At 36.1% G+C, this 20,784-nt stretch overlaps 1 protein-coding gene across 1 annotated transcript in view; it reads left to right on the top strand.

The window, feature by feature from the left end:
• Window positions 1-3,132: 3,132 nt before the first annotated feature.
• The window catches only part of LOC117121830, a 31,237-nt gene continuing 13,585 nt past the window's right edge, over window positions 3,133-20,784 (top strand). The window contains exons 1-4 of the mRNA XM_033267198.1: window positions 3,133-3,339; window positions 14,885-15,145; window positions 15,850-16,000; window positions 19,946-20,064. Of these exons, the coding sequence (XP_033123089.1) occupies window positions 3,243-3,339; window positions 14,885-15,145; window positions 15,850-16,000; window positions 19,946-20,064 (628 nt within the window). The 5' untranslated portion in view covers window positions 3,133-3,242. The remainder of the gene's footprint in view (window positions 3,340-14,884; window positions 15,146-15,849; window positions 16,001-19,945; window positions 20,065-20,784) is intronic.

Genomic DNA, 20,784 nt, shown 5'->3' with positions numbered 1-20,784 from the left:
GACAGAAACGCGTCTGGGAAAACCATGTATTACAAACGCGTCTGGGAAAGAGATGTGTATAAGAGACAGATACTACTGTTTCGCGGGGTCCCTTGAATTTTCTTCCTTCTGCAGACGATTCCGATCCACTAGAAATAGATAGGCCTAGTTTTTCTCAATGATGGATGAATTACCCTTGTTATCGATGTTAATTAGTAATTGTAGAAGAAGATGATACATACACAAACATCGGGATGGTGTTAGTAATAGTATTACCAAGAGTCGACAGAAATGTCGGAAGCTAGGCCTAGTAGTAGTAGTACAGCAGTTGTTAAGGGTATTTTGATTGCTTCGAATGTTTATTGTGATGGTGAGTTCAACAGTCCATCTGTGACAGGGGTTCTCAACTAGGCCTAGGCTAGACCTATATCGCAGTAGGGGAAAAAATGTTTCATTGAATAAACACTGAATAAATTTTACACAACCTTGGCATTACCTTACAGACGCGTGTGAATGCTTTTTATCTCGGTAGGAATAACTCGGGAGATCGCTCGGTTACAATTTGTTACTTTTTGTTAAATTTAACTTCACGTGTGAATCGGGTATAAGAGTAACTCTACTTTCACTTTCCAATCACTTAGGCTTGAAATTTCCAATTTGAATGAATGACCACTCATTTTAAAGATCACATACTCAGGTATTTGAAAATACCAATAACTTGAATTTCAATTTTTGCTACAACTTAGCCATTTTGCCACAACATGCCTCATATATTTAAAACATAACATGTTAAAATCGATTAAAACAATGGCAGTGGTGTTATCGAAAATTAGCTTGGTTTGAACAGGTTTTGACGTAGGCAACTCTACATGATATGGTACTGTGCTCCATTCTTTCTGAACTTGGCTTTCTTTTTCTTTTTTTTTTCCGGGAGAGGAAGAGGGAATCAGCTATCCCCTCCCCTCCCCCGTGCTCCCTGGATGGTTTATTAAATGATTGTTTGATAATTCTTAATTACATTCCTATATTGGCAAAGCTTCATCATTGAAACAGGGAGTTGTTATATCTGTCTCTTATACACATCTAGATGTGTATAAGAGACAGGTTTTCTGTTGCTAATGTTGTTATAGTTTCTGATGGAATGAGGAATAAAAGAGTTATGATATCTCTTGGTTTTACACAAAATAGACCTCAACCTTTTTCCTAAAGGCAACCAATTGTAATATGAGGACAGAGAGTGTGTATTGTCAGCCATTATGCTCTTGGTCTTATCAGTCATTACTACATCTTCTAAGCAAATGCTTTCTTTAATTATTTTGTTAGCTTGATTAACTATTCTTTGTAGCTTTTGTGAATCTACTTTCCTTAGACTATTGAACCAGATGCTGCATCCAAAAATAATGACACTTTCAACTATAGACCAATAGAAGAGCTTGAGTATGGTATTGCCAACCCGAAAAAACTTTAACTTTCTAAGAAAATGCAGACATGACATGCCTTTACTTATAACAACTTCGCAATGTTCTTCCCATGTTAATTTATTATCGATTAGAATCCCCAGATATTTATAATTATCTACAACTTCAATATTAGTATCATTAATCCTTAATGGTTCAATATCATTACTTTTGTTCTTTCTATAATCCACAATTAGTTCTTTTGTTTTTGATCCATTTATATTTAAGTAGTTGTCTTTGCACCATTGAGAGAAATCTGTTACAATATTAAAATAATTAAGACAACTGTCTTTAATGAGACCAATTACTTTGGTGATTCGCCAATTTATCGAATGTAAATTTTATTCTGCCCATAAGGAATCATTAATTCGTACTTACTTTATATAATGATTGTGCATTCGTAAGTGTTGTTGATTGTTCAAAGAACATGGCAAAATTCAAATTTATTCAATTAAAACCTACACTACACAAACAAACTTATTCAGTCAAAGCCAAACTGTTTATCTAGTTAATCTGCTAAGAATGGCTAATTATTGCTTAGCTCCACTATAGCTCCACACAGTAGGCCCTATTGATATGCAAATTAATTACTTACTTCCTGTCACTGCTTGGTATTTTTTTGTCTTTAGTTTTTAGTTTTTTCAATTTACTGCACTTGATAGTAAGCGTCTCTTAATTTGTCATTTATTCAATGATGGAAATAATAATAGTATACAATACAATACAAATAATAAACCACCATCATTAGGATCATAACTAGAAGTCAAAAACTTGTCTCGTCATGACCTCCCCCCCCCCCCAAAAAAAAAATAAATAAAATAATAGAAAATAAATAAAAATAAATAAATAAATAAGTAAATAGATAAATAAATAAAACAGAGAGATGAACTTAAGGAACTACCATTATTATTTTACTGATCGTACAATAAGTATTCTTTTTAAATTTTACTTTTAAAGACAGATAAAGAAACTGAACTTTTAATTGAAACATCGAGATCATTCCATAAATTAGGACCAGCAACAGAAACAAATAATTGACTTTTTCCGAGTCTGACGAAGGGAACTGGGACAGATGCATTTCTAATATTATAGGAATGGGTTTTCCGAGATGTATCTAACAATTGTAACATAGGATGAGGAAGCATTTTTATTAAATACTGAAACATAAATTTTGCCAGTTGTACCTTGTTAATATCAAATAAATTTAAAATTTTCAGTCGTTTGAATAAAGGTTCAGATGGAGTTCAGAAGGATGTAGGTATAATAATTCTGGCTTCACGTTTCTGTAGTTTAACAAGTTTATTCAAATTTGAAGGATAATCAGAAGCCCAGACAATATTGCAATACTGTAAATGTGGTAAAATAACGGTATTATAAAGGGAAAGTAGAATATGTTCGGGAAAACTAAACTTGAGCCTATTAATGATGCCAATAGTTTTAGATATTTTTTTGGAAATGTAGTTCTATAGTGACTGGTCCACTTCAAATTTTCTTGGATGTAAACACCAAGAAATAAAGTTTGTGTTTTACACTCAATAGTTTTGTTATTAAGAAAACATTTAAAATTATTAAAATTAATTTTTTTTTAGTAGAATGAAAAATAATATAATTAGATTTTTAAGTAAAAATCATTCGTATGTAAAATCGGGTTTGTTTGAAATTCCTATGTATTTATATATATGCTAGGCTGGGCTAGGCTAGACCTGGACTTAAATTTTGTTGGATTGGAGCCAAAACTCCAACTTGCGCTCAAAAGAAATTCAAAATAATGATCATAATAATGTACAGTACTATACATACCTGTTAATGTGTATAGAAACTTTATTCTCTCTTTCTCAGGCAATAATATATGATTTATCTTCTAGCTTACAAAGAAACACAGCCCCGCGGGCGCCGCAACAGGGTGAGTAACCCAACAGCATTTTTCTCTCGATCCATGTGCTTGTGGCGTCAAGTAAATACCCTGTACAGAATAACCCGGAAACCAGGGGTTCACAACTTTTTAAAAGAAGAGCGCTGATTGGCTGTAGACACGGCGCTTGGACTTTTTTTTTGTATGTAATACGATTGTTCTACGCCTATATTAACATTTATGTAATGAATAATAAAGTGAAAAATAAAATGTGGGTGTCAGTGTTTTATTTTATGGGGGAAATAATGATATGGTAGACTAACGTTAGTTAGATTTGATAAATAAAATCCATTCATAATAAGGGGGTTCATTAAATTATGATATGAGGGTGGTGTATTCAGAGATGAATAAATCATGCGCCTATCGATATGCCGACAACTTACGCAATGGGCGAAGTTTTGTCACGTCTGCAGACATAGCCTAAGTATGATCGCCGTGTTGAATGTCGGTGTATTCAAAGCGCACTATCTGCATTTTGTATTGTAGTAGAGATCACCGATATTGTACAGCAAACCATCTAAGACCGAGTAAATAAACTCCAGCTTGCGCCTAACGATTAATTCTTAACACGTGTGTGTTTTGTACATGAAATAGGAACTTTATTTATGACAACAATGACATGATTTTACGTTCGTAAAATTGGGAATTCGTTAAATCGGGGTTCATAAATGAGGGGTTCTACTGTATTACATAATACATCCATATTTTGATTAGAATAAAAAAAGAGTGGTATCATTGGTGAAAGATATTACCTGCAGTGTGTCACTAACATTATTTAAATCATTAACATAAATTAAGAATAGTAATGGCAAAAGTGAGTATGGCAAAAAATAATTATAAAATGCCAGTGAAAATAAACTTGACAGAGAATAGTACTTATATATTCTTGTATTTGTAATTATGTTTTATTTAATATTGAGTTCTACATTATTCTACATTTCACTTTTATTTAAGTATCTTCAGGAATACAGTACATAATACAAAGACACAAACTAAACAAGTTACCAGAAATCCTAATTAATATGCATGTATTCAAATGAGGCAATTATCCAATCAGAGCAAATTACCATCAGTAGGTATTAAGATGAGAATGTATATTGGGAATAAACAATGCCAAGACAAAGATTAACAACTGTAGATTTAGAGCTAAGTTATCAGTGTGAGAACCAGGTTTATGTTCAGGAAATAAAATAAATAATCAACTAGAGAAACAAATTTAATTCTTTGGATGCTTTTCAGCCACTTTTGGAGTGACATTCATATTATTCGTATCAGTGCATATCCTATGGTTTCAGTTTATATATTACCTACGTTCAGTTTTAATATTTTAATTTTTTCTGACGTTTGGCGTTGGGCTGTACCTGGAAGTGTTTCTAGTTGTAAGATGGTATTGGGCTGCAATAAGTTTGTAATTTATTTTCGTGGACTACAACACAATTACTGTCAGACTGCATGTGCCATTTTTGGCCACTGTCTCATTCATTACCTGAATGACTTGTTTATTTTATTTTTTTTCTATTTATATGTTTGTTTTGTCTGTTTTTCAATATGATTCGTGGTCTAGCACTGTCAGTGCCTTGAGACGATTTATTATGGAGGGCGCTCTACAAATATTCTACTTTCACCATTACTCTATGTGCCTGACTTTGTCTACTTAAGTGTAAAACTGCCAGCTAGAGATTGTCTTCCCACTGACCTACAGTATAGGCTAGGAAAGCCATTTTCAGATGCAGTAATTCTTGTAATTACATCTGATACCTCGTCTACTCATTATTAATCTTAATGCATCATACATTTGACTATTATGAGTCCCATCATTTCTGTTAATTTTACATCGAAAATATAAATGGCAGTGCACATTGTCATACTAGTCGCACGATATGCATGATGTGTCACCTTCGTTTCAACAACATGCATATCCAATAACAAGGATCCGTCAGATCGTTGAAATGAGACACCCACTCAGTGTCACCTTCCGCAGATGTACGGGATGTCATTAGCTAAAGACATTCTGTTGTTCATTTATTGATGACATAATTTTTTACAAAGCAATTTTTATGCTTCCTGTAGGCACATTATGTGAGGAGGGCCTCTTGACAGTGCATGTTTATCTTTGTGCAATCTGGCCACAAGTAGGCCTACTTTTTTGACCAAATGATGTATAGTGTTTTCAGTATACTATTTCAATGAAATTTATGATAATAAGGTTTGCTTTGTATTTAATTTATCATCAATATTTAGTGTAATTTGTAGATTTGTTTTTAGTAGTAGTAGTAGGACCAAGATAATTTGCAGAAGATCAATTTATTTCAACATTTTATTATAATATCGCTTGTTTTAGTGTGTGTGTGTGTTTTTACTTGGTTGTTTAGTCTTATAATAATTTTGACAATAAATATTAAAGGGTGATCTATTGGAGCTATAGCTTCTAAGGTTGTAATAGAGGAACAGTATAATTTTAATGTTTTTTTTTTATTAAAGGGATATTAATGTCTCCAGCAAGGGATATAAAGAGAGACAACTCGATGTAATGGATTGGCACTGTTAGCGAAATTTTTAATATGTTCCAATCACAAGGTTATTACGGAGACATTTATCTCCCTAGGCTGCTCCTACATTATAGCTCGACAAAAGATTCAACAGCGAGTCCAAGCCAAAGGGTTTGCATGCTGTTACCATTCCCTTTACCACAATACCCGTTTCAGCAATAGCTCTAACGGTTGAGGAACCTCAATTTGCACTGACCTTAACTGACAATCAAACTCAATATCAAAAGAAAGAGCCGAATTGGTAATTAGTTTTCCAGCAAGTTGTCAATAAATCACATAGGCATACCTATGGTATGGTATAGTCGTGTGCGTTTGAGCCATACACGCCTATTAAATTCCGTTTATATGACAGGTAAACGCACGGCTTTACACCACGGGGGGTCCCCGCATTCGAGCACAAACTTATCTTGTCTAACCGTGTAAAAATATACCCCGAAAATACTTGTTTGAGGTCAGCGAGGCAATAATATATCCCATAATGCCACGTAATATTTACGTTTCTAACCATGCTTCAGGCACTTGTACTTTGCTAAATATTCGATTGTTATTCTGTATTCATTGACGTTGTTCGACGAAATTTTGTTTATGATATGGTGTTTGTTCCGTATCAGCCTAGGTCTGAATTAATTAGCCCTAGGCCTAGCCTAGGGTGGATAGGGGCCTAGAATTCGGGGAACTTCGGAGAACATGGGGAAAGGCCAGACTAATCAGTGGTGGCTTTCACACCACGAACAAAAATAAACGATTTACGATACACACCTTCATTTATGCCAGGCAAGTTGTTGCTGTCAATAATCGGATTGTGGATGTCTCGGGTCCCCAAAATTCTGTCGATGACATCGTAGATGGGCAGGTAACTTTTTCGCGTCCCGATCTGTTGTTATTGTCTTCGGCTTTGCTGTACTCCTTGCGCAAATACTTCAGTTTATTGGTGACCTGTGTCACCGTCAGCTTTCCCCTAAATTTTTCTTCGATCTTTGCAGTTATTTCTTTGTAAATATCGCTGTTTCGGCGGGTGCCGTCCAGTTGTCTTTGTATTCTGTCTCCCCCCCTCCACAATGAGAGAGGGTAACGTATCATAGGTTCGGTCCACACAGACATGATGATGCTATAACATTAACAACAGATCAGCGAATGCATTTGTTTTTGTAAAACTCGACAGACTTATGGTTTTCGCGTGTGTTGAATTGAATTCATGTTGACCGTCAGACGGTAGAGTCATTAAAACATGATTAATGGTCGCGATAATGGCCTTTGACAGCGATACACGGTTCTATAACCCTAAATTTGGTGGTCAAAATCGGCGAGCGTGTTCCAGATGTTTTTTACATCTTACCCTCGTTTGAGCAACGCACGGGTGTTTTTCTGGCTCGAACACACCCGTATAGCTGACCTTGCATAGGCAATAAATTACAGAAGCTGTGATTATAATCCAATTAAAGAGCAATTACCAGAGAAAGGCCTAATGTCCCAAATGATGGTTGGAAATCAGGAAAATTTTTAAAAGGTAGAAACACCTCATGTGTCTAAAGCTGGACACTCGCGATTTCGTACAACTGTTGTACGATCGAAGAATCCAGCTTCGCTACCTGTAAGCGCTAGACAATGCGACGCTGTCTGCCGATTGTTGGTGTAAGTCTAACGGATCGTGATTAAAAACGATCAGTTGCGTGCTCATTGTGGTATTGCGTAATCTACATGTCCACCAATGACCGTCCAGTGCAGTGAGTATCTGGTTTAAGTTCTATGGGATTTTAGGTATAAAATACCTGATGTTGGTTAAGAGGGCAAATTCATTTTACTGTGAAGAGAAGGGTTTAGGATGATAAAAATTGTGCTACAATACTCAAGATAGTTGTATAGCTAGACAAGGTTAAGCAACAAATTCACATTAGTTGCAAGGAGTAATTTTGATCATCTGTGAAACGACAACTGCATATGTTGACGTGTAATTGGTTCCTTCAATGTTTCCATATTTAAGTAAGATAAGCAGATGATCACTCATTGACTATTAAGGCACACTGAACACTACCATCAATTACTACTATGAAGGGGCTCACTAAACGTGTACCCCCATCGATTACTACTTTGAAGGGGATTACCGTGAATAGTACTCTAGTATCATAATTACGCTTACATGCTGTCAGGTATTGCTGATGCATTTAAAAAATTCTGGATGATTAATTGTGCAATCAGGGTCAACATAGTAAATAAATATAAAAAGAAACATAAATAATTATTAAATAATTTAATCTATTTGAAAATTTTTTTTGTAAAAGGGCCTCCACTCGACAGTGATTAAGTTGAATTTTGGGGTGTCCTGTCTCATGTTCTTTTGTGCTTTTGTGGTTGTTTTTGCTGTTTTAGTTTGTTGTAAATTTTAATGTTTGAGACAAATAAATAAAATGAAATGAATTGAAAATTTCATTCATATAAATTTCTTTATTTATTTAGTTCATTTCCTTCCTTTTGTTCAGGGGCATATGCTGGTATTGATCTGGGAGGGGGTGCGAATAGAACGATCAGTACTTTGAGCAAAAATGATTGGGAAAGGCTGAACTGGAAGAAAGTGGTGACGAGGGTAATGGCTTGACTAAGCTGAAAAGAACAAAAGAAGAAGATGAAGAGAACACCCCCGCATCCCCCCCCCCCAACCTACACCCATGCTCCTTCTTAATATATAAAAATGCCACAAATGTCCAATGCTAATAAATATGTTTTTGTTTACAAATAATATCTGAAATGCCACTGTTTCCAATTATGTAAATTGTTATATAACATTTGGCCTAAGAAGTTAGGAAGGCCTTACAGTATTGTCTCGGGTGGATCAGGGTAGGTTTGGACGGTATGATCGCACCCCCTAAAATGTATTAAGAAAAAATAATTGAATTATATTGTTGATATGAATTACCAGTAAGATTTTAAAGGTATGAGAGTGCAATTTCCAGGCAACTAGAGGTCAATATTCTCCAAAATTTTCCCACCTCAACCCCACCCATGCTGTGGTGGTATGGACTCTCACATACCCCCTAACCGCCAAATCCTGCATCCGCCCCAGATATTTATGCTACCTTTTATTAGAAAAGAAGCTTTGTTTACAGTTGAGAATTCCTTCTCCAGTCAACAATTTCTTGCAATTCTGCTAGTATTTATTTCTTAAAGAACAATTATGACCTATAAAATTCTTACAAAGCGATTATAACTTGCCTAGATGAATTTTGATAAACCTTTCAGTGTGGTTGTTTGCAAACTTTTTGTAAGGATTTCCTGAAGCATACTGGCACACACAGACCACTGTGTTGAAAAGTTGGGCTGTTGGCCGAGTGGTAATGTCCCTGCATTTTGTGCTGAAGACCCTGGTTCAAACCCGGCCAACGTCATGTTTTAATTAGAGTTTGATCGCTTAAGGCTCCTCGAATAACCCTCATATATATTGAGAGTTGGTCAGGTTAGGACGATGTTTGTTTCTTTATCTGCCGGTTATATAGTTAAATAGGGTGGCGCTGCACTGTGGGTACTGTTGGTCCCCAGGGGCCCAGCCAAAATTCTTCATTTCCAGTTAGAGTTAGGACAAATAAAGAATTGCCATTATTTTATTTGTATTAACATAAGATTGAGATAGCTACATTACCAGCTCAGCCAACAATTGTAATTTCAAAATTTTTTTTTAATTAAAAAAATATGCCAAATCAAGAGATTTTCATTTTTTCATCCAGATTTAAACTTTTGGGTTATATCCCAGGGCTTATATGCCATAAAATGCTGATAACATAAAAAAATAATTGAATATTGTGATTGTCATAGTATTTAGAATTGATTTGTATAGTGATGATTAATTTAGAGATGACTAGGCACCATGGAGCTTGAGTTGATTACTGCTGACACAATGGTGCGAGACAAATATTGAAAAAAAAATTTCAATTGTTTCCTTGTACACAATATTGGAGCCTATTATTCGACTGATAATTAATGTAGAAATGAGCTATGGTTGAATTTTGATGAGTGTATCAATTTTCATATCTTAATCAAAGGGTTGATTACTATGAATCATGTCTCAATTTGCTCTGTCAATTGCGTGCAGACATAAATATACTGAAAAAAAAGTATTGTATCCGCTTACATAGTGTGTGAGGTTCATTAATTTACTCACGATTGATTTAGAACTTGTCAAAATTTAGGTTAATACTCATTCAATGTCTTGTTTATTTATCCTAATTGTCTTACGGGGGAAAAAAAGCAGCAGAATAATAGGCTGGCTCAGAAGTGGCAGAAGCACTACCAAACTATTTTTTTAATCTACATATCTGAGAAAATGGCTGAACATCCAAAGGAAGTCTACCACAACTTTATCAACTTCAAAAAAGCTTTTGATAAAGTATGGCAGAAGGCAACTCAGATTATGACAAAATGCAACATTGACAACAGTAAAGCCTGTAAGTGAATCTCTATTCCATGATTCAAGAAATACAGTTTTGGTCAACACAGCACTTAGCCATTGGTTTCCAACCACAGTAGGTGAAGACAAAAAAAAGGTGTACAGTCACTATGCCTTTTTAACTCAGTGTTTTTGGAGGAGATATGACAAATGCACCTGAAAGATTTATATTATCACTTTCTATTGGTGGCAGAAGAATCTCTAATTGGAGGTTCGCTGATAATATTTACCTCATTGCAAATACATAGTATAGGAGAATTAGCTGACTTGATAAAATTGGAAAGGTTGCTACTGGGAATGGCCATCAGTACTGATAAAATTGAAGACTAGCTTAGGTGCCAAATTACAGTTTTTGGAGATGGGGTTCCATTAACATAACAGTACAGGGTATGAAGCTTCATGAAGAAAAGGCCTGCAAATACTTGGGCACCTTCATTATAGAAGATGGAAGATCCGAAACATCTTCAGATGGAAAGATGATAAAATCAAAAATCCATTTACTCAGAGCAATTGCAGCATCTATGGGTCAGAATTATTGAACTTGACTGCAGGACAAAAAGAAAATAAAGTCGTATCAGCCGTACTCCATGACCGCGACGGCTAAGTTTATGGAACCAATAATAATGATGATGATGAACTTAGATAACCTTGAGAGGAGGTTGTATCATAATGAGGCCATCAGTGTTCAAAATATTACTAATAATTTAGCACCAACTTCTAACAAGCAGATTCCATATTAAAGAATGAGCCTATGACCCAAGATCTAAAAATCATTTAAGACTACCCAAACCAAAAGTCTTTTATAAAGAGATGCTAAATTATAGAAAGAACTAAGTAGTGACCTCAAAAACTCAAATACAATTTCTAATTTTAAAATGAAAATAACAAATTAATCAATTCAATTCAATTCAAATCTGGTTTATTCAACTTAAATCCAATGGCATTGCAGAATAAACTGAATTGCACCAAATTTACATTCAAAATACATAGATATATAAAAGTTAAAAAGCTATAAAACAGTAAAATTGTTAAATTATATAATTAAAAATGGTACAAAAAGACAACAAGGCAATCACAGGAAAGTTTCAGACAATTGAGACTTGCATGTTACATATTGAAATCGATCAATTATCATTTCATAGATTATAGTTATTGCAGATTAAGAGTTTTGATTATACTATCAAAAGTATTACAGTTAATGATGTAAGTGTATTTAAGATCACTTAGTTTAGTTAATGTTGTTAAGTTTCATACAGTAATGGGATTTTCTTATTTGTAATTTGTTTGTAATTTTTATTTAATTTCTGTTTTGTTGATTTGCACAATGTCTTTTACGGCCTTATAGAAAAACGAGTGTTTCCATAGTTTTTTTTATTATCATTAGTAATAAACAATAAGAAAGATGAATAAAACATCATTTGACTCAAAGAAAGTGTGCCAAACATTGTTATTTCTGAACACTTACTGTACACTAGTTCCGAAGAGCTTTTCTATAATTCTCCGAAAGCCATGGCTAATAACCAACTCTCTCACCGACCACTTTACTCGCATCCCTTCAAGAAGTCATTGCACTCAGATGTGTAAAATAGTCAATGAATCAATGTTACGTGATCAATGTTCTCTCTTGTCCCAAGGCCTCTGTGCGTCACATAATATCCTTGATCAAATTGCCATGGGACACAAACTTATAGCTCCCAAGGGAGAATTTTTTTGTAACCTCGCAACTAGTACTTGGCGACAATTTGGCTTTTCAAACCTAGCGTTACATACTAAACTGAACAAAGTATTTTGACTAAGAAACGAAACAAGTGACGAGACTCAAACCTGAGTAGCCTTTGTGCAACATATATAATACCTGTAGGCCTAGGTTCTATATTAATGGGGATTTGAACCAGATAGTGAATGCTTAGCAAACATCTCTATCTCCTTGCCTGTCAAGCTGTGAGTTAGCATACTAGGACACCTTTCGATTTTGCTATTTTTTTTTCTGGCATTGAACATATGAAAGAATTATCACTCATTTCCAAAGCATCACTCTAAATGTCCACACACACACACAAAGTGTGGTTGCAAGAGTCACGTCGCTGGGTAAAAACAAGCCTAGGCTTCATGTTGTGTCGGGTTTGTGCCAATTAAAATCAGCCATGATATACAGTATGCTTCAGACAGTGAGTGGTTGGTGGAATACATGTTTTAAAGATAAAGTGATACAACTTTGAAATCTATATAATGATTTTCATAAATGTGTGTACTTTAAAATGATCTTTATAGATCTGATTTCTATTAGCTGAGATATGACGGTGGGAAGCCAAATGACAGTTTCTGGAGTGTAATTGATGTGAAATGAACCAGACACTTCTGGTTTACTACGCGACCTCAGCTTGTTGGATCTTTTAGTTGACCAAGAGATCCATATGAGAATTTAGTTTTTGCTGATTAGTCCCTCCTCCCTCTAAATAATTAGATGCATGCTCTCTAAGCATTATAATGAGTAGCACCATGTAGGTCAAAGGTCACTGCAAATTTAACCCAACCTTGATTCTACAAATCCCTGGATTTATGTACATCCTCTGGTACTGTACCGCACATAAAAATAAGGTTACTACACTGTTTACATTCAACAATAACATTTTATTTTGGTCTTCACCTCTGTCTGGATGTCTTGGGAAAAATCATTTGCTATAAGAAAACAAAATAAACAAAAAATGTTCCCCCTCCTCTGATGATCTTTAGAATAATAAGTATCAAAGCAAGGTATAAAAAAAATCTTGTCTAAGCTTAGAACTAGCCTTCATGTAAAAAGGACATTATGTCTTGGATTAGCATTATGTGTGAACTCATCCTTAGAAATAATTGCATAATTATTTACGTTTGTCGTAACTTTACTTCAGATAGAAGGCCTTTTGAACATAAATTTAGTTGGAAAGTACCTTATAATGTGAATACGCATGGTTTTTGTAGAAAAATGTTTTGCTCATCAATCTGTAACATTATTGTAACAATTATAATGTAAAACTGTTAGCTGGGATAGTATATGTAGAGTATACTGCATATGTTTTGTCTTTTCGAAAAGATTTGTCTCATAAAGACAGTGAATTTTGCTCTTGGAAATCTTTTGGTAATCTGCCTAATGCCACCCTGACACTTGCATTCTCGCAGTGGTGCGCACTTCGGCGTGTCAATAATTAAAGTCTGCGGGAACGAGTGTGAGGAATATGTGAAGGGTGCGGGGTGCAATAATCAATATTCGTGCCATGTGTGTGCTACTTCATGAACCATGCGTGAACTCTGCGCAAACACGGCCGACGATGCTTGTCAATGCTCTTGCTGCCTTTTCTCCTGCCCTTTAAGAAGCAATAGTCCTGCACCTGCCAGATAAAGACACTCTCTCTTTTCTGCAATAACAGTGTCGCTGGCATAGCATGTCATCAACAGTGAGTCGAGGATTAAAGTTAGTGTGAAACCTATACTGCATATATAGAGTGCCGCCAAATGGGACAAAGCGTGGCCAAAAATTGCCTGCATGTGATAAATTGTCGGGGCGACAGCGGGAACTATGTGTGTCATGCGTAACACTGTAGGATAATGTGGTATGGTAGACGTGAACAGTGCAAGAACAATACTTAACATATGCATAAACAAGTAGTGTCATTGCGTGCCAATGCAGCCCATTTTTGGCCCTTGTGTAACTTATTTGTGTACAGTGCGCGAACAGGCCGCAAACCTGGCTTTACGCTCCGCTCTCTACCACCGAATGGTACACCTTGCCACGACGCATTGTGTGGAATTGCAAGAAGACAAAAATCATGCAAGTGTCAGGGTGGCATAGGATTTGTCCAGAATCAATTTTTCTTTGACAAAAACATTGTTGTATGTCCATATATATTATCATCATGAGCATATTCTTGGCATGTCACATTTTTTTTGCCAAATAAAATTGGATAGTCTTGACAGGGCTTAAAAAATGAATATTAAAAAAGAAAAAACATATTTCTCCACATTTAAACCATGGAGAAATGCTTAAAACTCTGTGTTTTTTAAAATTTATGTTCTTAAAAGAACATAATTTAAAAAAAAAAACATACCAGTACTTTTATTATTATTAAAAATCAAAATCTGTAAAAATGTTCTAAAGGAAATCACAAAAATATTAATAATAAGTCAGTACACTATTAAAAATTAAAAGTTAATTTAAAATGAAATTTTAAGGCCAAACCAACAATCAACATTACCAAAAAAAGTTTCACACTTGTTTATTAAAAATGTTGAATGCATTTATGTTTAATATTTGTATTGATTATATTAAATCTATCACATCATTATTGCATATTTATTGAATCCACAGCATCCTCTTTATTTTCATATTCATAAATTGTTTTATTGTAATTTCATAATGATGATAAATATATTTGAAAGCTCAGTGATTCAGAACAATTTGAAATTTAGAAGAATGTTTATATCTTTATTTATATATTTGTGAATTGTGAATTAATAAACATGTACTTTTTTCTGTCGACTTTAATGGATCCTAATAACTTTTTCTCTATTTCAGTCACTATGCTGAACTCATCAAAAGTTGTGGAGCTCAAAGTGAACACTAGTGTAAAAATATACTGTGAATCTAATACAAATATGTCAGCATCAGAAATATCATGGAAGTTCAATGGTGATCCATTACCACAAACTGCAGAAGTTGCTGGCAATATGTCTGTTTTGATGATAAATATCCTCTCATTTGATCAAAGTGGTAATTATTCTTGTGGATTCGATCAGGGCAATGAATTGTGGGAAAATGTGTCCATCACTGTTGGACGTAAGTATAATACCAGTGATTTTTAGCTTTGAATTTGAAAAATTATTATTGTGTTTAAACTTAATTCAATTGAAAAGTTAGGTCTGCTGGCCAAGATTGTCAGACTTACAGGGATCTCAAGTCTACAGCTAGAGTTAAAACTTGCAGAAATTAACTGCATGTCTTCTTATATAAATTCACACAGTTTACAATATGCCGTTTTATATATGTCTAGCCTATAATAACTGGTACATAATGCCATGAAAAAACATTAAATCCTGCCTTGCTAGGCTCCATCTATACGTGCGCAACTCGGCCTAAGGCCGCAAAGTCATGTTATTGTTATTAAAGAACTGAAGCTTACTTGAAAGAAAAAGTATTTTTTTTATGCACCGATTCTACAAGTTCCAAATCTTCGCGGCAAAAACTTGGGGCCCAATCCATTACCATGTGATTTCTGATTTCGTTAATTTGTTGAAATTTATTTACTAAACTGACAGCCATCTCATTGAAAAGATGGAATGATAAATAATACATAAAAACACAAGTTGTTTAAATAACAGGGGCGGATTTAGGCAGGTGGGGGGGGGGGTCCCCGCTCATCCCCTTTTGTAAGTTTGAAAAAAGAGAAAATTTTGCGGGGTAATGTTAATCGATCGGCCCAATTTTCTTTGGAAATCTCTGGATCCGCCCCTGAATAAATACAAACAACTTGTTTTCCACAGGTAAGCCACAACCCGTAAGAAACCTTACCTGTATAGAACAGCCTGACTTTAACTTCAATTGCTCCTGGCTTTCAAGTAAGATAGCAACCAACCTGAAGACGACTTACAAGTACAGAAAACTAAAGTGGGATTCTGGTCATGGTTTTGATCAGTAAGTGTTTATACTTATTTTTATTTGCTTAATTAAACCAACGACCTCCAGATCGTCAGAAAAACTAGTCCACTGGGCTACCCCAGTAAAAAAACAACCGGGATTCCCGGTGGGATCATAGTGGGATCGCGACTGGGATCCCACTCGCGTCCTATCGGGAATTATGGGCAGGATTCCCGGTCGTAGAAGTGGGATCCCACCCAAAATTCCACTGAGATCTTGCCGTAATCCGGGTAGGATATGTTAGGTGGGATCCTACTCGTACGACCGGGAATCCCGCCCATAATTCCCAGTGGGATATGTGAGATCCCGGTTGCGATTCCCCCTATTATTCCGGTTGAACCCCATATGAAATAACACTGGGATCCCACCGGGATTGCGGGTGGGATTGTAGGTGGGATCCCACGTCTCTGACTGGGAATCCCGCTAATAAATCCAGGTGGGATGTGTGGGATCTCGGTCGCAATCCTGCCGATATCCTGGTTGGATCCCACCTAAAATATCACGGGATCCCACGAAGATTCAACCGGGATCGCGGCAGGATTTTAGGTGGGATCCCATCTGACTGGGAATCCCGCCCAATTCCCGATGGGATGAGTGGGATCCTGGTAGCAATCCTGCCGATATCCCAGTTGGATCCCACCTAAACTATAACTGGGTCTCACTGGGATGCCAATCGGGATCACGACCAGGATCCTGTCCATCCCACCAGGAATTATGGGTGGGATTCCCGGTCGTACAAGTAGGATCCCACCTAACATCCCACCCGGATCCTGGCGGGGATCACAGTGGGATTTTGGGTAGGATCCTACTTATTTTAATATAAATAGTCCCGCAGACACTCATTTTCTAAACAATTGATTATAAATTTAAGCTTTAACACACCCATTGTTAAATTACAATAGAATAACAGCGTCTATTAGTAGAGATCGTTACATCATTTAACTCTTTTTATTCTTCTCAATAGGTCTATCAAACTAAGCTCGCTGCTTTATTTAAAATACACCTTAAGCCACCCATTTTAAACGACAAATTATTTTCTTTATTTTCTTAGCTTTTTTCTTAGTGTTTGTATGGTGTATTGTTTGATTGTAGGCTTTATTATACAAATTTTATATTTTTGTATTTAACATTTTTCATTAAGTATTTGCTGTATTGTAATTTTAGTGAATAATAGATTGATAGGCTATATTTTTATAGGCCTATACATTATTGTTGTATTAGGCCTAAGTGGGCCCCTGAAAGTCAGACTTGTTCTGGATCGCCCACTCAAAATATGGTGGATAAAAAGGCCTTGTTTAAAAAAAGGAGGCACTAAAATGTCCAAATATATGGCTGCTATTCTTTTAGATACCTGAAAATATAAAATAAAGAACCGTATGGCAAGAACTTTCCCACGTAGTGTGTACATGTTGGCCATTGACCTATTTCAATTGCAAGTATAGAGTACGCTCTTGTTCACACACCGGCGCATTGAGAGTGCTCGCATACCTGGATTAAAAACTAGCCAGTTAATCACTAAAAAGGCCGCCCACGTGACCAGCCATCCAGACGTCGCTCCCTGGATTGTATCTTAAGCAAGCCCGTAGCCAGAAATTACAGACAGGGGTTCTTTTTTAGGTAAAGGGCACTTGCGAGCGAAGCAAGCACATCAGGCTGGGGGACAGGGGGGGCCGCCTAGGGCTCCCGGTGGGGTCTATGCGAAGCCCCCCGGAAGCTACAGCATTCTTTACATATACACACCTTATTTAATTGCTCTAATATACACCCATCAGCAACAACAAAAGAGCAAATTATTTTAGTTACTGGCAAAATGACATGATCCTGGTATGGTACGATTTTCAAAAAAATAAAACTGCTAGGCTTGAAAGAATAACGATTTCTTACTTGTTTGTTGTCAATAACCAGACCACGCGCAGCGAACACGCTCAACTCAGGAAGGAGGGTAAAGGTCAAGTTGTTGACAAGAAGCGAACTGTGTCCGAAATCTCGACAAACGCGTTAGTGGGGGGCGTTCGAACTGGTTGCTTAGACGTGAAACGCGTCTTTAAAAAAATAGTCTGTATTTATATTGACAGAAACTCGAAAAACATGTTAGTGTTGCGTTCGAATCGGTGATTGCCTAGACATGACGCGAAAGTTTTATCTTCTACATAAAAATAAATACAACCTAGTAGCAGCCAGGAGACCTACGTTGGCCTATACATCGCTGAATAAGCTAGCGGAAAGGGGATGTAAAATGTCTTTAAAAAAATGATTTACTCATTATGTAGGTTAAATTTTAGGCTAAAATATCGTCGTCAGCTTAGCTAGGCCTTACTTGTTTGGGGTGAAAAGGAAAACTTTCTTGTGTTGTAGCTAGAAAGGCTAGCACTTTTAGTCAAAAAAGGGCACTTCAGGAAAAGGAGGTTCGTTCGAACCCTACGAACTCCCCTGGCTACGGGCAAATCTTAAGCATGGAGGAAGAAACTTGTACCTGTTTACTTCTTCAGCAAATGCTGAAATAATGCATAGGCCTACTACTGAAATATACTGCTGAAATGTATCACATGCCATATTAAGGGTTTCATTTTATTTATTTATTCAACCAACGACAATGAACTATATTATTTAATAACAAAAATAGTTAATTGAATTTTTGTTTGTCAACATTATTTTGAGGTATTCACAATATTGGTTCCGAAACTGATGATAGTATGTTTTGTATGTTATAAATATTCCAGTCAACATATATTTTCTACGATCATCTTTCTTTATGTACTGTAGGCTTACTGTGTCGACAATTTACTGCAGAAAGTGTGTGGGATGCATTATAATTAAAAATGAAGCAGCATGAATAGAGTACGCAGCAGTCGTGGAAATGTCATTATGTCAGTACATTCCCCAAAACCCCCCCCCCCTAAATAATTTACCCACAAAAAAAAAAAAAAAATTCCCATCTCCCATGTAAATATTAGCAGAGAGGCCTATAGACTGCTGTAATATGCGTCAACTTTTCCAACAGGACAGGATTGCTAAAACTATTTTCGTATTTGACCATAAGTATATAGGATTTGACATTTGAGAGGGGGAATAAATGATGGGAGATTTTGAGTTTTCTGGCAAAAAGTGAAGTGAGGTTGTTTGACTAGGCCCCTAGGCAAATTTCCCATGGGACGAAGCGTCTTGGGGAAGAGTGAGCTTTTTTTTGGGGGGGGGTTTATAATAATAAACTAGGCCCTGTATTTATTACCTTCATTACCTACTTAAATGGGCCTATTTAGTTTTATTTTTCATTATCAATCAGATAGCAATATCATGAATTTAAGAATACATGAACGTCTTCACTCTTGTCTATGTATATGCCACCGTCAGTGAGCATTTGTCTTCCCCCTCCTCAATCGTGCTCCTCAATCGCACCCTCTCCCCCCCTCCCCTATGTTAGGTAAATTTACACCGACGCCACTACTGAACTGACTGCTGCTCTACTATAGTAAATTCCGGTGTAGCACTAATTTAAAAGGCCTGGCTACTCTTTTAAAAATTCATTAATAATTATAATATTTTAAAGTGGAGTAGGCACAGGCCTAGCTAAAATTTTCCCGGAAAATCGGTGGCAGATTTGCAGAATTCATAACTTTTTGCTATTGGTTATGGATATACTGTAGTCATTAAACTCATGAAGGTCTATGATTCGGCAAAATATATGCGGAAAACGGCCCTTATTTTCCAACATGCCCGGACAGATGATTTCTATTTCAGGCACGGAGGATACCTGTCAACTGTATAGCAGTATATGGCCTAGGCCTATGTGTTGAATTCAATGTCCAAGTAGCAGTGGATATTGCATGAATGCTGATGTTGTTACCCACCATCTGGCAAATCCTGGTGCTGCCACTGGTCCCTGTCATGTGAAGGCTTGCAAAGTTAAATAAATGATATTTTTCTATTTTCATTTCTTGATAGTTGGGAAGATGTAGAAAATTCATGTATTGATATTAAGAACGACAAAATGAAGCGAATCTTCAGTGTGAAAGCAAGTAATGTGCTTGGGGATTCTGAGATGGTGAACACTACATTTAACAGTAAGTGCAATTTTGTGTGTTATAGTTTTATTTCAACAAAACAGTGGTAACGTGTATTCCATTATTTGCAACACACTGTAAGCCCTGCAGGGCCAATAAGCCATTCTGTATGGCAGTGATATGTTGGAATAGAATAGCTTGGAGACTTAAAGCTTGCCTTCCAATCTCAGGGTTGTGGAGTAAATTCCTGTTAAGCCGGGTCATTGCACCTGACCGTCGTCAGCCAATGCGATTGTTTTTAACATGAAGCGGAGTTAGATTTGTGAGCTGTGTCACACGGTGTGAGTGGCCCCCTCCTTCTACTACTTCGGGGAATCTCTGACACTGTAAACTCCCATCAGAACACCATTTCGAATAAATGCGCTCCGTGAATAAACATCCCATTTCCCTTAACGGCTGAACAAAACTAATGAAAACAATACCTTTCTGTTTCTAATATTTTATTTCTAGAATTATATTATTGCTAACCTGAGATGAACTATATCGTATTGTAATACAATATTGTACAATTTTGTGTTGTGGTCTAAATTTCAAGTAAAAATTAAGGGGAATTGTTTTTTTTATACACCTTCAACGCCTCACTTCAGGGGCAGATTTAGGAAATTGGCACCAGGTAAAGTTCCCAGTTCTACCACTGCCGTCTTTAATTTTTTAACACAAAAACATTTTTTAAAGGCATGCAAATACTAAATGTTACTATATTTTGAATCAGCATAATGC

Source organism: Anneissia japonica, unplaced genomic scaffold (genome assembly GCF_011630105.1).
Source record: "Anneissia japonica isolate Jap-2015-1 unplaced genomic scaffold, ASM1163010v1 scaffold2392_len1475705_cov187, whole genome shotgun sequence".
In the NCBI taxonomy this organism is placed as follows: domain Eukaryota; kingdom Metazoa; phylum Echinodermata; class Crinoidea; order Comatulida; family Comatulidae; genus Anneissia; species Anneissia japonica.
This window is presented reverse-complemented; position numbering and strand designations above follow the sequence as displayed.